Source organism: Polypterus senegalus, chromosome 4, assembly GCF_016835505.1.
Source record: "Polypterus senegalus isolate Bchr_013 chromosome 4, ASM1683550v1, whole genome shotgun sequence".
Classification (NCBI taxonomy): domain Eukaryota; kingdom Metazoa; phylum Chordata; class Cladistia; order Polypteriformes; family Polypteridae; genus Polypterus; species Polypterus senegalus.
The window spans coordinates 81,320,150-81,333,430 of NC_053157.1; the positions used below are offsets into that span (position 1 = coordinate 81,320,150).

At 40.8% G+C, this 13,281-nt stretch overlaps 1 protein-coding gene across 4 annotated transcripts in view; it reads left to right on the forward strand.

Annotated features, from left to right (window-relative positions):
* pcm1 (pericentriolar material 1) overlaps positions 1–13,281 on the forward strand; it is a 203,021-nt gene that overhangs the window by 146,893 nt on the left and 42,847 nt on the right. For all 4 annotated transcript variants that reach the window (XM_039750949.1, XM_039750951.1, XM_039750950.1 and 1 more), the window contains 6 exons: positions 1,010–1,201; positions 1,621–1,846; positions 2,869–3,014; positions 6,360–6,544; positions 12,297–12,471; positions 12,591–12,964. In XM_039750949.1, coding sequence (XP_039606883.1) covers positions 1,010–1,201; positions 1,621–1,846; positions 2,869–3,014; positions 6,360–6,544; positions 12,297–12,471; positions 12,591–12,964 — 1,298 coding nt within the window. The remainder of the gene's footprint in view (positions 1–1,009; positions 1,202–1,620; positions 1,847–2,868; positions 3,015–6,359; positions 6,545–12,296; positions 12,472–12,590; positions 12,965–13,281) is intronic.

Genomic DNA, 13,281 nt, shown 5'->3' on the forward strand with positions numbered 1-13,281 from the left:
TTGTTTTGGTAGCAATTAATCTTCCAAGCTTTTAACATGCTCGTTTAAATAGTACCTTTACAACTGTAATATCCTACGTGGCCTGCCTCTCAGTTGTAAACTCTGCATGCTCGCTCACGTGCTTTTTGCGGAGGTGGTAGAAGAGGTTTGTCGTGTTGGAGTCTGTGGTAGCGATCGGTTTGCAGCATAATTTGCACAGTACCGTTTTCTGGTACGTGTCAGACTCTTCAAATCCAAACCATCTCCATACTATAGATGTAGCCCCTCGTTTAGGAACAAGGTCCTTCGGTGTGGAGCTACCTGGTGTTGCCTCGTCTTCATCAGCCATGCTAGTGTGTCTGCATCCACGTGGTGGCCATCAAAACAATGAAAAAAATATTGCCGTAAACAGTTTATTTTGCGACACCACGAAACAAACGATAGCGTAATGTGCAGCGATAGACGTTTTCATATTGTCATCCGATATATATCGTTATATCGAACAGCCCTACTTACAAAGCCCTCTGTTTGTATTAAAGCAGTGTTGGAATAAACTGTTGCTCTACCCTTGTAATCATTATTTGGACAATATTGAGCTGTATATTGCATTGTATATAGTTTTCTTTCATTTAATTTGTTAGATCCCTTTAATTAGCATTTCATCTTGTTCCTTGTAATCATCAGTGAAAGGCAAAAAACTGTTTAGACATGTTGCAACCTTATTTATTGTTGAGATTAATTTTCATAATTGATACTACCCCTGTAATGAAAGTTGTGTTTAATTTGACATTGAACAACAGTGTAACATAAATTAATCTGCATAAGTAATGTCATGAAATGTGCTTGGTATTTGAAAGTTTTGAAAGTATCATGGTATGAATAAATGGTTATGTTAAACTCTAGAGGTCTATCTAAAGAAAGAAAACAATTCTAATAGGTCATTCTGCTATTGTACCAATATATTTTATAAAGTTGTCACATTATAATCAGATACTGTTGTTTTGTATAACACATACCTTCTTGTATTCAGAACAATGGCAACTTGGGGAGGGTCCTCACAGTGTGTCCTGGATAAAGGTGAGGAGAGCTATACTTCGGAAGAGGTGGCTTTGGAGGAAGAAGAGGAGGAAGAAGCAGCAGATGAAGAGAGTAGTTCCAATGACAATTTTCCTGCTTACTCCAACAGAAGACTTAATAATTCAAGAAAAGCAAAGAAAGATGGGTTAGTAAAATTATTTGTAATTCTAACCACAAAGTGAAATCTCTGGATTATGAATTTGTTTGTTTTTTGCTCAGCACATTGCCATGATAATGTTCAGCAGAAAAAGCAGATAGAGACTGTAATGTTTGACATAATGTGATTTTTCTCCTTGGCCTGCCTTTTGCAGTGAGTCTTCCTTCATCATAATTAAAGTGGAATATAAAAGATTGTAATTTCGTGAAATACACTTCTTAGCTCCAGTTCAAACAATTAATTTGTGACAGCTTTGAAAGAAGATATTGTAATGTGCTTAATGGGAACAAAGATTTATTTAAGCAGTATTTTGTTCTTATTTGCCTTTATCCCAGTGTGTAAGTTAGTGTTACTGATGCATACTGATAATTAATAATATATCACATACATTTTTTTCTTTTTAATAGCTGGAAGGAACCACATCAGTTTTCTGTTGATGGAAACATCCGTCCCCTGCAGAAGCCAAGGCATCAGCAGCAAAATGTCAATCTAAAGCGGCAAGAGAATCATCTTTGGGTGTCAGATCTTTCATTTCTTGAAGAAAGGGAGCAGTGTATGGAACAGATCAGCCAGATAAGGAAGCAACTTGATTTTAGCACCAAAATGTACCAAGCATTGATGCAAGACCAACAGGTATAAACTGGAGTTAAGCTGTTTATATGACACCTTCTAGAGCCTGATGGCAGATTCCTTCAGATTAGATTTTGTTTGACACCTTTTTTTTTCTTTTCTTGAATTGCTGAAGTTTAAGTTATTATATTTGTTTAATCCAAGCATTAATGTATGTCTTTAGTAATTAAAAAAATAGCACAGTATTCCTTTATCTCTACCACAACACTGAATAGGGCAACGTTCTAGTCCCACTTAATTTGAACATCTCAGAATAGCTTTGGATTTTACACTTTTTATTCCTTTAACACATCTTGTGGTGATCTTAATCTGGATATTTTGTATCCAAAAAACACACTGTTCATCTTTTACTGAGCACTTGCTAATTTTTGTCTCCCGATGACCAATGCCTGAAAAAAATACATGGTTAAGATGTTTTTATTCACACATCATTTAACTTTTTTAAAAAAATGCTTTTGCTTCTACAGAGTTCTAAGTAATCATTTTTGTAAGGTAATTATTTTAATTAAACATCACCTGTGTTTTTGTGAAACCTGCAGTACAGAATAGTACACATGATAATAGGGAATGTTGTATTCATATCTGTGTTTTGCTGTGTGGTAGACTGTTGCATAAATTTAGAGGTTTATAGATTTATATGGCCTTCCTTTCAATACTAGATTCCACCTCTTTTCTACATTTCTAACTTGCACTATCTTTTTTATAATTGCCAGATTAATGGTATTTCTGTCAGTAAACATGTAGGACCCAAGTTGCTGTAATCTAAATGTTTTGGAAAGATCACCACTGTTTAATTCCCAGATGTTTAAAGCTTTCGGCCATCAAAATTGTGATCGAATTGTTCACATGAATATTATTTTTGATACGTATTCATATAATTTAATCTGGCTGTTGAATAATTTTAATAGAATTGTGAATAGACAGATTTCATGAACACATTTACACAATTAGCAGAATGAAATTTTGCAATTGTTTTTGATCTTTAGCGTCAGTTTTGAATGTTCATTTTTTCCCTTTCTCAACAGAACCTCTCCTTTATGCTTCAGTCAATGTTGATGAGTCCATTTAACATTATGTCCAATAGTACCAGTTCTCCTCAAGTTCAGTTTTTAATGCATCAGCTAAATCAATGCTATATGCAGTTGTCGTGGCAGCAGAACCATGTGCAGAGGTACAGTTGTCTTCATTGACTTTATATGTGTGCTGACTTGTAAGAGATCTAAATAAGGATAACCTGTATGTGAGAAATAAGTGCTCAGATGTTCTTGTGACTGTAGCATTTTTAATTGTTACTAACATATTTACAAGTATATTTACTTTTTTGCAAATGTGTACATCTGTATTATAGCTTAAGATTCTTAAACCTGCCTAATTCAGTTCAGAATCATGAGGTCAAAGCCTAATTTGGTAGCATTGGACATAAGGCCAGAACCAACCCTGGAAGAAACACTGCATTAAAGGGATTTTGCATGCAAGCATCCATATACACAGGACCAAATTAAAATGATGGAAAACCAAGCTTTCTTGTACACTCACCTAAAGGATTATTAGGAACACCATACTAATATGGTGTTTGACCCCCCTTTCGCCTTCAGAACTGCCTTAATTCTACGTGGCATTGATTCAACAAGGTGCTGAAAGCATTCTATAGAAATGTTGGCCCATATTGATAGGATAGCATCTTGCAGTTGATGGAGATTTGTGGGATGCACCTCCAGGGCACCAAGCTCCCGTTCCACCACATCCCAAAGATGCTCTATTGGGTTGAGATCTGGTGACTGTGGGGGCCATTTTAGTACAGTGAACTCATTGTCATGTTCAAGAAACCAAATTGAAATGATTCGAGCTTTGTGACATAGTGCATTATCCTGCTGGAAGTAGCCATCAGAGGATGGGTACATGGTGGTCATGAAGAGATGGACATGGTCAGAAACAATGCTCAGGTAGCCCATGGCATTTAAACGATGCCCATTTGGCACTAAGGGGCCTAAAGTGTGCCAAGAAAACATCCCCCACACCATTACACCACTACCACCAGCCTGCACAGTGGTAACAAGGCATGATGGATCCGTGTTCTCATTCTGTTTACGTCAAATTCTGACTCTACCATTTGAATGTCTCAACAGAAATTGAGACTCATCAGACCAGGCAACATTTTTCCAGTCTTCAACTGTCCAATTTTGGTGAGCTCGTGCAAATTGTAGCCTCTCTTTCTTTTTGTAGTGGAGATGAGTGGTACCCGGTGGGGTCTTCTGCTGTTGTAGCCCATCCACCTCAAGGTTGTGCGTGTTGTGGCTTCACAAATGCTTTGCTGCATACCTCAGTTGTAACGAGTGGTTATTTCAGTGGTTATTTCAGTCAAAGTTGCTCTTCTATCACCTTGAATCAGTCGGCCCATTCTCCTTTGACCTCTAACATCAACAAGGCATTTTCGCCCACAGGACTGCCGCATACTGGATGTTTTTCCCTTTTCACACCATTCTTTGTAAACCCTAGAAATGGTTGTGGGTGAAAATCCCAGTAACTGAGCAGATTGTGAAATACTCAGACCGGCCCGTCTGGCACCAACAACCATGCCACGCTCAAAATTGCTTAAATCACCTTTCTTTGCCATTCTGACATTCAGTTTGGAGTTCAGGAGATTGTCTTGACCAGGACCACACCCCTAAATGCATTGAAGCAACTGCCATGTGATTGGTTGATTAGATAATTGCATTAATGAGAAATTGAACAGGTGTTCCTAATAATCCTTTAGGTGAGTGTATATGCACACCATTTTTTCATAGTGTTTTTAAAGAAAATGATAGTGTGGCTATTTTTCTCACTTGTAGAGCTGATTTAGACCCTAAAACAAGGGTCATGATAACTTGATTTTCAAAATGCATCAGGTATTCCCTGTTCTCATTTGCTGTTTTTAATGTGCATTAGACTTAAAACATTTATAGTTACAACATGGATACATGATTCTGGAAGGAATCTGCCTCATGGTGCTGAAAATATGTGCTAAATCAGCTCTGTGGGGTCGGTCCTTCAGCACATGTTCTCCCTTTACCTACATTTGCAGAAGGTCCCCAAGCCATGGAAAACATCCTGTGTGGTCACACTGCCACAGAAAGGGTACTCTACTGATGCCAAGGACATCAGACCAGTTGCTCTTACTTCATACAAAAACCTTTGAGAGGCTAGATCTAAGACAGCTACAACCCCTGGTGTCAAAACATATGGATCCTCTGCAGTTTGCCTATCAGGCTCATGTAGGTGTGGAGCATGGTGTGCTTTTAACACCATTCTGCCTCAATGACGGGAGAAAAAGCTGAAGGCTTTGAATCTTAATGCTCCCACAATCTCCTGTATCATGGACTACCTGACCAACAGATTGCAGTTTGTGGGGCTGAGGGACTGTGTATCAGAAATGGCAGTGTGTAATATTGGAGCAATTTGGTGAACTGTCCAGTCTCCCTACCTGTTTACCCCCTACACAACAGACTTCCAGCACTTGCCATCTACAAATATTCTCATGTGACTCCTCCATCAGGCTGTATCAATAATGGAGAAGAGTCAGAGTTCAGGAAATTTGTGGAGGACTGTCTTGGTACAACAACCTGCAACTCTGCATCAGCAAGACAAAAGAACTGTTGATGGAGCCTCAGATACCAGTCATCATCATTCAGGGGATAGATGTGGAATTGGTGCAGAGCTACAAGTACCTAGGAGATTCACATAAACTGGACTGGTTTAACAAGACAGTTGTGTTGTACAGAAAGGGGCCAGAGCAGACTGTACTTGCTAAGGAGACTTGGGTCTTTAGATGTATGCAACAAGCTGCTAGAAATTTTGTACCAGTCCATTATAGCCAGTGTGGTGTGCTACACTGCAGTCTCCTGGGGAAACAACCTGAGCACTGAAGAAGTACAATGCCTAAACAAGCTTATTAAGAAAGCCTGCTCCATTACGGGGCGAACCCTGGACACACTGGAATCTGTTGTGATTGGATGCAATCATGAAAAAACTTCTCCGATCTTCTCTCTTAGAGCACTTTCAGCCTCAGACTCATTCCACCACGATATGCTTAAAGGCACGTCTGGGGGGTCTTTACTGCCCATTGCTCTCAGGCAATTCAGTGCTTCCACCCAGTGTACACATTAAATTTGTTTATTTATTTATCGATTGTGTGTATTATCTGTCTTGTGAGTCTGTATTCTTTTTATCTTTCTGCTACTGTGTGCAATTGAACACAATCCAGCATACGAGAAAAATTATTGAAGCATTTATATTATGCTAGTTGCACACTACCATGCCTTCATTGTAATTATCTTGGTGCTACTTCATGGACGTTAATGAAAATATTGTTATGAAAAACTAGCTTTTTACCTAAAAATGTTTTCAAATAATTATTGCTACAAATGTTTTCAAATAATTAATGCTACACTACTGCTCTCACTTTTTCATAAGTGCTATTTTACATCTAATTTTTTAAGTGACACTAAATTTTGCTCATTTAATTTAATTTCATCAGACTGAAACAAATTCTGGATGATCTTGTGCAACAGCAGGAAGAGCCTCAAAAAGTGGAAAAACGAAGACCAAAACATCCATGTTCATCTTCCCCATCTCCTAATGTCTTTGTTCCATCCAGCGTTTTCCCTACTTTGAATACACTCAACATGCCTGGTGTTGCACAGTTTTCTCCATTAACTAACGGTAGGTATATTGATTCCTGGTGACAGAGCTGCTACCTGCAGTGACTATTCTAAAGCTTAATTAGTGATATCTTACTTTCCAAAATGTAACATGTAAATGGAAAACATCAGTCTTGGTAACAATACTCCACACTTAAGGTCACTATATATTTTACTGCTCACAAGAATGACCGAATAAGTATGAAATAAGCCAGCTAAGAATACTTCCAAACCAGACTCTTAAATTGTCAAGCCCTTCAAAAGCAATGCTTAATTCTGTTACATTGTTGTTGTTTCCTGAGATGGAGTGTGATAACATAGACAGATGGGCATGTAAACTTAAATTCAGTTACAAAATTAAGTTTTCTTCTTAAACTTTAGCATCATGTGGTAATATAATTCTTAAAAATATTCAGATGTTAAAATAATTTGAGGAGAATTCCAAGGAATAACGTATGATTTATTTATAGAGCTGGCATGAAGTTGAGCTTTTCAACATTCTACTTAGAATTGGGTCTTGGGACTTTGGACAGATATCTTTTTGATTATATTTTGTAAAATGTTCCCTCCTTAAATTACTGAAGTGGTTTTATACAGTAAAAGTTTCTCCTCCTGTACTACTGAAGTGGTATGATTTAGTAACAAGCACTACATCTGAAAATGTTTTAGTCTGAAGTCGTATCTAGTTTATTATTACATTCATCCAAGAAGTATTATTTCAAAGCTGAATTATTTGCAAATTTGATCTGTTTATGTCGAGTGTCAGATACTCCGGCAACTGGGAAATATGCAATTTGTGCTGCTATATTTTCAAAGCCAGGAATTCAGACTTTCGTGACTAGGGTATTTCAAATAATTTTATTTTTTAACTCCGCAGATTTTATGCCAGGAGTCAGTTTGTGAATAAATTTAGGACATCGATGGTAGAGATCTTACCTGCTAGACCCATTTGAACTATAATTCACTATGGCCCCTTTTGCATTTACCAGAAACATAACATTTTTTTTTTGCCTCATTTAAAACCAGGTGTAAATGCACTTTTTAATCAGACCTCTCAGACCATGTTTGAATGTTGTTAGAAATAAATAGTGACTAGATTAAATGCAAGTGTAAGAGCATAAGCATCTTTAATCTGCCTACAAGTACATGAGCAGATTCTGATTTGAAGGTTGATATCTGTGCAGATATGTAGTGGACACTGGAGACATGTTGCAGTATTTGGTGTAATTGTAATGCAACTAAATGACACTCAGATGAAAATGTTAATGCCAGCAGTAAAAAAGGGAGCCCACATGGTTCAGTTGATTCAGTCACCAGTTTGGGTCATTGACTTTTTTCCTTGGTCAAAAATCAGATATGTCCATCTTAAATATATTACAAATTATAAGTATCTTTAAGTAATTAATTTGAGGCATTGTATGTGTGTTTAATGTTTTTGCTTTTTGCTATAACATTGCTATCTGACTAAACTTGTTCATAAAAACTTAAATTGTCGACTGTTAGCTAACAATGATGTTCCGGGGGTGTGACATAAGTAATACATTCATAAAACTAGTAATGGTTAACAGGGATGTAGGTGTAGAATAGGTGATCTGTTGATCACACCCTCCCAGTTTGTCCATCAACCCTTTGACTCTGCCCAATTGTCTTGATTTTACACTAGTTCTTTTACATCTTAAGTACTTCTAAACCACTATCTTTTTTTCTCCCTTCTGACAATCTTCTTGAATCTTTATCCTCTAATTGACTGGTTAACAATATCTGTTGTCTTGTGACTTGTTCATATTTGGGCAAAAACAATATTGTACCTTTATGGTGCTCATAAATCGGTTAGAATTAAAATAATGTTTCAACAATTTTTAACTAGGCATAATATTTCTTACTTGTAGACATAGCTTATGGGATTGAGCTTTTGCACAGAAGATCTTTTCCCGCTTTTTTTATTTTTATTTTAATTTGGTCAAGAGTCCTGTATTCTGTTTACTCAATCCCATTTCAACATGTTCCTTTTTTATGCACTACCTGATTTTTAAAAAGTACTTATTAATGAATATTTTAGAAAACAAACATGCGTTTTGCACACAGTGAGCAAATGACTGGATGACTTGACAGGTAGAATAATGTACCACAAATAACGTGAGATTTTTTTTAGGGACATTTTTGATATTGTATGCCGTTGTTGGTCTCTCCATAGACACCTGTTCTATCAGAAAAGTTGCCACCTCCATTTTAAAAAATTTATCTTGGCGATCACTATAAACCACATGTCCATCCATCCATCCTCTTCTGCTTATCCGAGATCGGGTCGCGGGGGCAGCAACTTGAGCAGAGATACCCAGACTTCCCTGTCCCCGGCCAGTTCTTCTGGCTCTTCCGGGGGAATCCCAAGGTGTTCCCAGGCCAGCCGGGAGACGTAGTTCCTCCAGCATGTCCTGGGTCTTCCCCGGGGCCTCCTCCCAGTTGGACGTGCCCAGAACACATCACCAGGGAGGCGTCCAGGAGGCATCCTGATCAGATGCCCGAGCCACCTCATCTGAATCCTCTCGATGCGGAGGAGCAGCGGCTCTACTCTGAGCCCCTTCTGGATGACTGAGCTTCTCACCCTATCTTTAAGGGAAAGCCCAGACACCCTGCGGAGGAAACTCATTTCAGCCGCTTGTATTCACAGTCTTTTTCTTTCGGTCACTACCCAAAGTTCATGACCATAGGTGAGGGTAGGAACATAGATCGACTGGTAAATTGAGAGCTTTGCCTTATGGCTCGGCTCCTTTTCACCACGATAGACCGATGCAGAGCCTGCATCACTGCGGACGCCGCACCAATCTGCCTGTCGATCTCATGCTCTATTCTTCCCTCACTCGTGAACAAGACCCCGAGATACTTTAACTCCTCCACTTGGGGCAGGATCTTGCTCCCATCCCTTAGAGGGCACTCCAACATTTTCCGGTTGTGGACCATGGTCTCGGATTTGGAGGTGCTGATTCCCATCCCTGCCGCTTCACACTCGGCTGCAAACTGATCCAGAGAGAGCCTGATAAAGCAAACAGGACAACATCATCTGCAAAAAGCAGTGACCCAATCCTGAGTCCACCAAACTGGACCCTCCTCAATACCCTGGCTGCGCCTAAAAATTCTGTCCATAAAAGTTATGAACAGAATCGGTGACAAAGGGCAGCTCTGGCGGAGTCTCACTGGAAACGGGTTCGACTTACTGCCAGCAATGCGGACCAAGCTCTGACACTGGTTGTAAAGGGACCGAACAGCCCTTATCAGGGGATCCGGTACCCCATACTCCCAGAGCACCCCCTACAGGATTCCCTGTGGGACACGGTCAAACGCCTTTTCCAAGTCCACAAAACACATGTAGGCTGGTTCGGCAAACTCCCATGCACCCTCCAGGACCCTGCTATGGGTGTAGAGCTGGTCCACTGTTCCGCGACCAGGACGAAAACCACACTGTTCCTCCTGAATCTGAGGTTCGACTCTCCAACAGACCCTCCTCTCCAGGACCCCCAAATAGACTTTTCCAGGGAGGCTGAGGAGTGTGATCCCTCTGTAGTTGGAATACACCCTCTGGTCCCCTTTCTTAAAGAGGGGGACCACCACCCTGGTCTGCCAATCCAGTGGCACTGTCCCCAATGTCCATGTGATGTTGCAGAGATGTGTCAACCAAGACAGCCCTACAACATCCAGTAGCTTAAGGAACTCCGGGTATATCTCATCCACCCCCAGGACCCTGTTACCAAGGAATTTTTTGACCACCTTGGTGACCTCATTCCCAGAGATAGGGGAGCCCACCTCCGAGTCCCCAGGCTCTGCTTACTCATTGGAAGGCATGTTAGTGGGATTGAGGAGGTCTTTGAAGTACTCCCCCCACCAACCCACAACATCCCGAGTCAAGGTCAATGGCTCACCATCCCCACCATATACAGTGTTGACACTGCACTGCTTCCCCCTCCTAAGATGCTGGACGGTGGACCAGAATCTTCTAGAAGCTGTCCGAAAGTCATTCTCCATGGCCTCCCCAAACTCCCCTCACGCCCGAGTTTTTGCCTCAGAAACCACCGAAGCCGAATTCCGCTTGGCCTGCCGGTACCTATTCGCTGCCTCCAGAGTCCAACAGGATAAAAGGGTCCTGTAGTACTCCTCCTTCAGCTTGACGGCATTCCTCACCGCTAATGTCCACCAGTGGGTTTGGGGATTGCCACCACGACAGGCACCGACCACCTTATGGCCACAGCTCCGGTCAGCTGCCTCAACAATAGAGGCATGGAACATGGCCCATTCGGACTCAATGTCCCCCACCTCCGTCGGGACGTGGTCGAAGTTCTGCCGGAGGTGGGAGTTGAAGCTACTTCTGATAGGGGACTCTGCCAGACGTTCCAGCAGACCCTCACAACACGTTTGGACCTACCAGGCCTGACCGGCATCCTCCCCCACCATCGTAGCCTACTCTCCACCAGGTGGTGATTAGTTGACAGCTCCGTCCATCTCTTCACCCAAGTGTCCAAGACGTGGCCACAAGTCCGACGACGCGACCACAAAGTCGATCATCGAACTGAGGCCTAGGGTGTCCTGGTGCCAAGTTTGAGCATGGTGTTCGTTATGGACAATAACAAAACACCGCTCCGGTTCAGATCGGGGGTGGCTGTGGTCGGGGGTATGGGTTGGGGGCATTCCTCCCAATCACGCCCTTCCAGGTCTTACTGTCATTGTTCACGTGAGCATTGAAGTCTCCCAGCAGAATAAGGGAGTCCCCAGAAAGTATGTCCTCTACCACTCCCTCCAGGGACTCCAAAAATGATGGGTACTCCAAACTGCTGTTTGGCGCATAAGCACAAACAACAGTTAGGACCCGTTCCCCCACCCAAAGGCAGAGGGAGGCTACCCTCTCGTCCACCGGAGTAAACCCCAATGTACAGGCTCCAAGTCGGGTGGCAATAAGTATGCCCACACCCAATCTGCGCCTCTTACCGGGGGCAACTCCAGAGTGGTAGAGAGTCTAGCCCCTCTCAAGGAGATTGGTTTCAGAGTCCAAGCTGTGCATCGAGGTGAGCCCGACTACATCTAGCTGGAACCTCTTGACCTCGCAAACTAGCTCCGGCTCCTTCCCCTTCAGAGAGGTGACATTCCACATTCTAAGAGCTAGCTTCTGTAGCTGAGGATCGGACCACCAAGGTCCCTGCCTTCAGCCACCACCCAACTCATACTGCTCCCAACCTCCTTGGCCCGTCCCATAGGTGGTGAGCTCATGGGAAGTAAACCACATGTGATAAGTAATATGTAAAACCACATGTGATAAGTAATATGTTAAAAAAACAAAACAAAAAAAAAAACCTTTTTAGGGTGGAGGATTCTTTTAGCATTTTGTGTTGACTGGTCAGTTGACTCCTGTTGTTTGTAGCCCAAGCTAACCAGTTTCACAGGTATTTGCAAAATACTATGTTTGAACAGACATTTATAAAAATGCATTGAGGCAGGCCCAGGTGTTTGCAGAGCTTTTGAGTCCATCTTAAATGCTACAAATGTGCTTATGTCACACATTTTTAGAGGTCACATAGAAAGCAAGGAAGTGTAACCTGATGACCCCAGAACCTAAGCTTCAGTAAGTGATAATTAAAGTTTGAATTAGAGAGTGCTTAACATTTTATAGGCACAATCACATCAGGACCAGAAATGCCTCCATGCTTTAGACTTTTAAATTCAGTTGTTATGAAAAAAGTAAAGGGCAGAGAAGATAAAAATTTAAATCTTGTGTTTCTTATTTTTAACAGGATCAAACTTAAGCTTTGGTTTTCCATCTGGTTTTGTGGATACCTCTCGGATTTCAGCGGGCCAAACTAGTGAACAGTGCCACCGCACTGATCATAATACATCTGCAAAAACTGAGTATATGGCTTTTCCAAAACCATTTGAAAGCTCATCGTTAAATGCATCTGATAACATACGGTAGGAACCTGATGATAAATTTATATGTAGAATATTTTTGGTTATTATAATGCGTAAAAAAAAAAAAAAAGAGTGATAAGTCAGGATTTCTGCCTTCATTTTTATTCCTCCTACAATAGGAAACCAAATGGACCTGAAGGTGATACTGAAATGCAGGAAGCTTGTTGGGCTGAAAAACACTGTATGGATAGAAGTGACTCTTGTATTCAGACAGAAAAACCAATACTAACTCAGAAGGGCGGAATAAGGCTTCAGTCTAATGAATGTAAAAGGGACAGGAATTTGGATGAGGAGTCCCTACAGAGTTTCAGTAGTTTTCCCGATCCAGTTGATCCTACAACTGTCACTAAAACCTTCAGATCAAAAAAGGCTTCAGCTCAAGCTAGTCTTGCTTCTAAAGATAAAACACCTAAATCTAAAAGTAGCAGTGGAAGCAGCAGGAGGAGAAGGAAGAGTAAAAGTCGGATTAAAAATCCTGGAGCAAATGCTGTTGGTATGTTTTTGGTTTTAAAATGATTTAAACTTGGTATAATTTACTGTTAGCCATTCTGTAAATTTAAGTTTAGGTTTATTGTGTTGATCGTTTAACGATTGTACAGAATTACATTGCACGCCTTTTTGAGAAAACCATGAAACTGAATCCATAATTAAAAATAAAGTAATATTTCAGCAGTTTTTATCTTATGTCCTGTCCAGTTTTTTAGGTAGACACCAAACTTGGTGTAATTTTTTTTTTTAATTTTTAAAATGCTTCCAAAGGCAAATCCCTTAAATTTTCTCACTTTTTTATTAGTTGTACAACAAATTCAG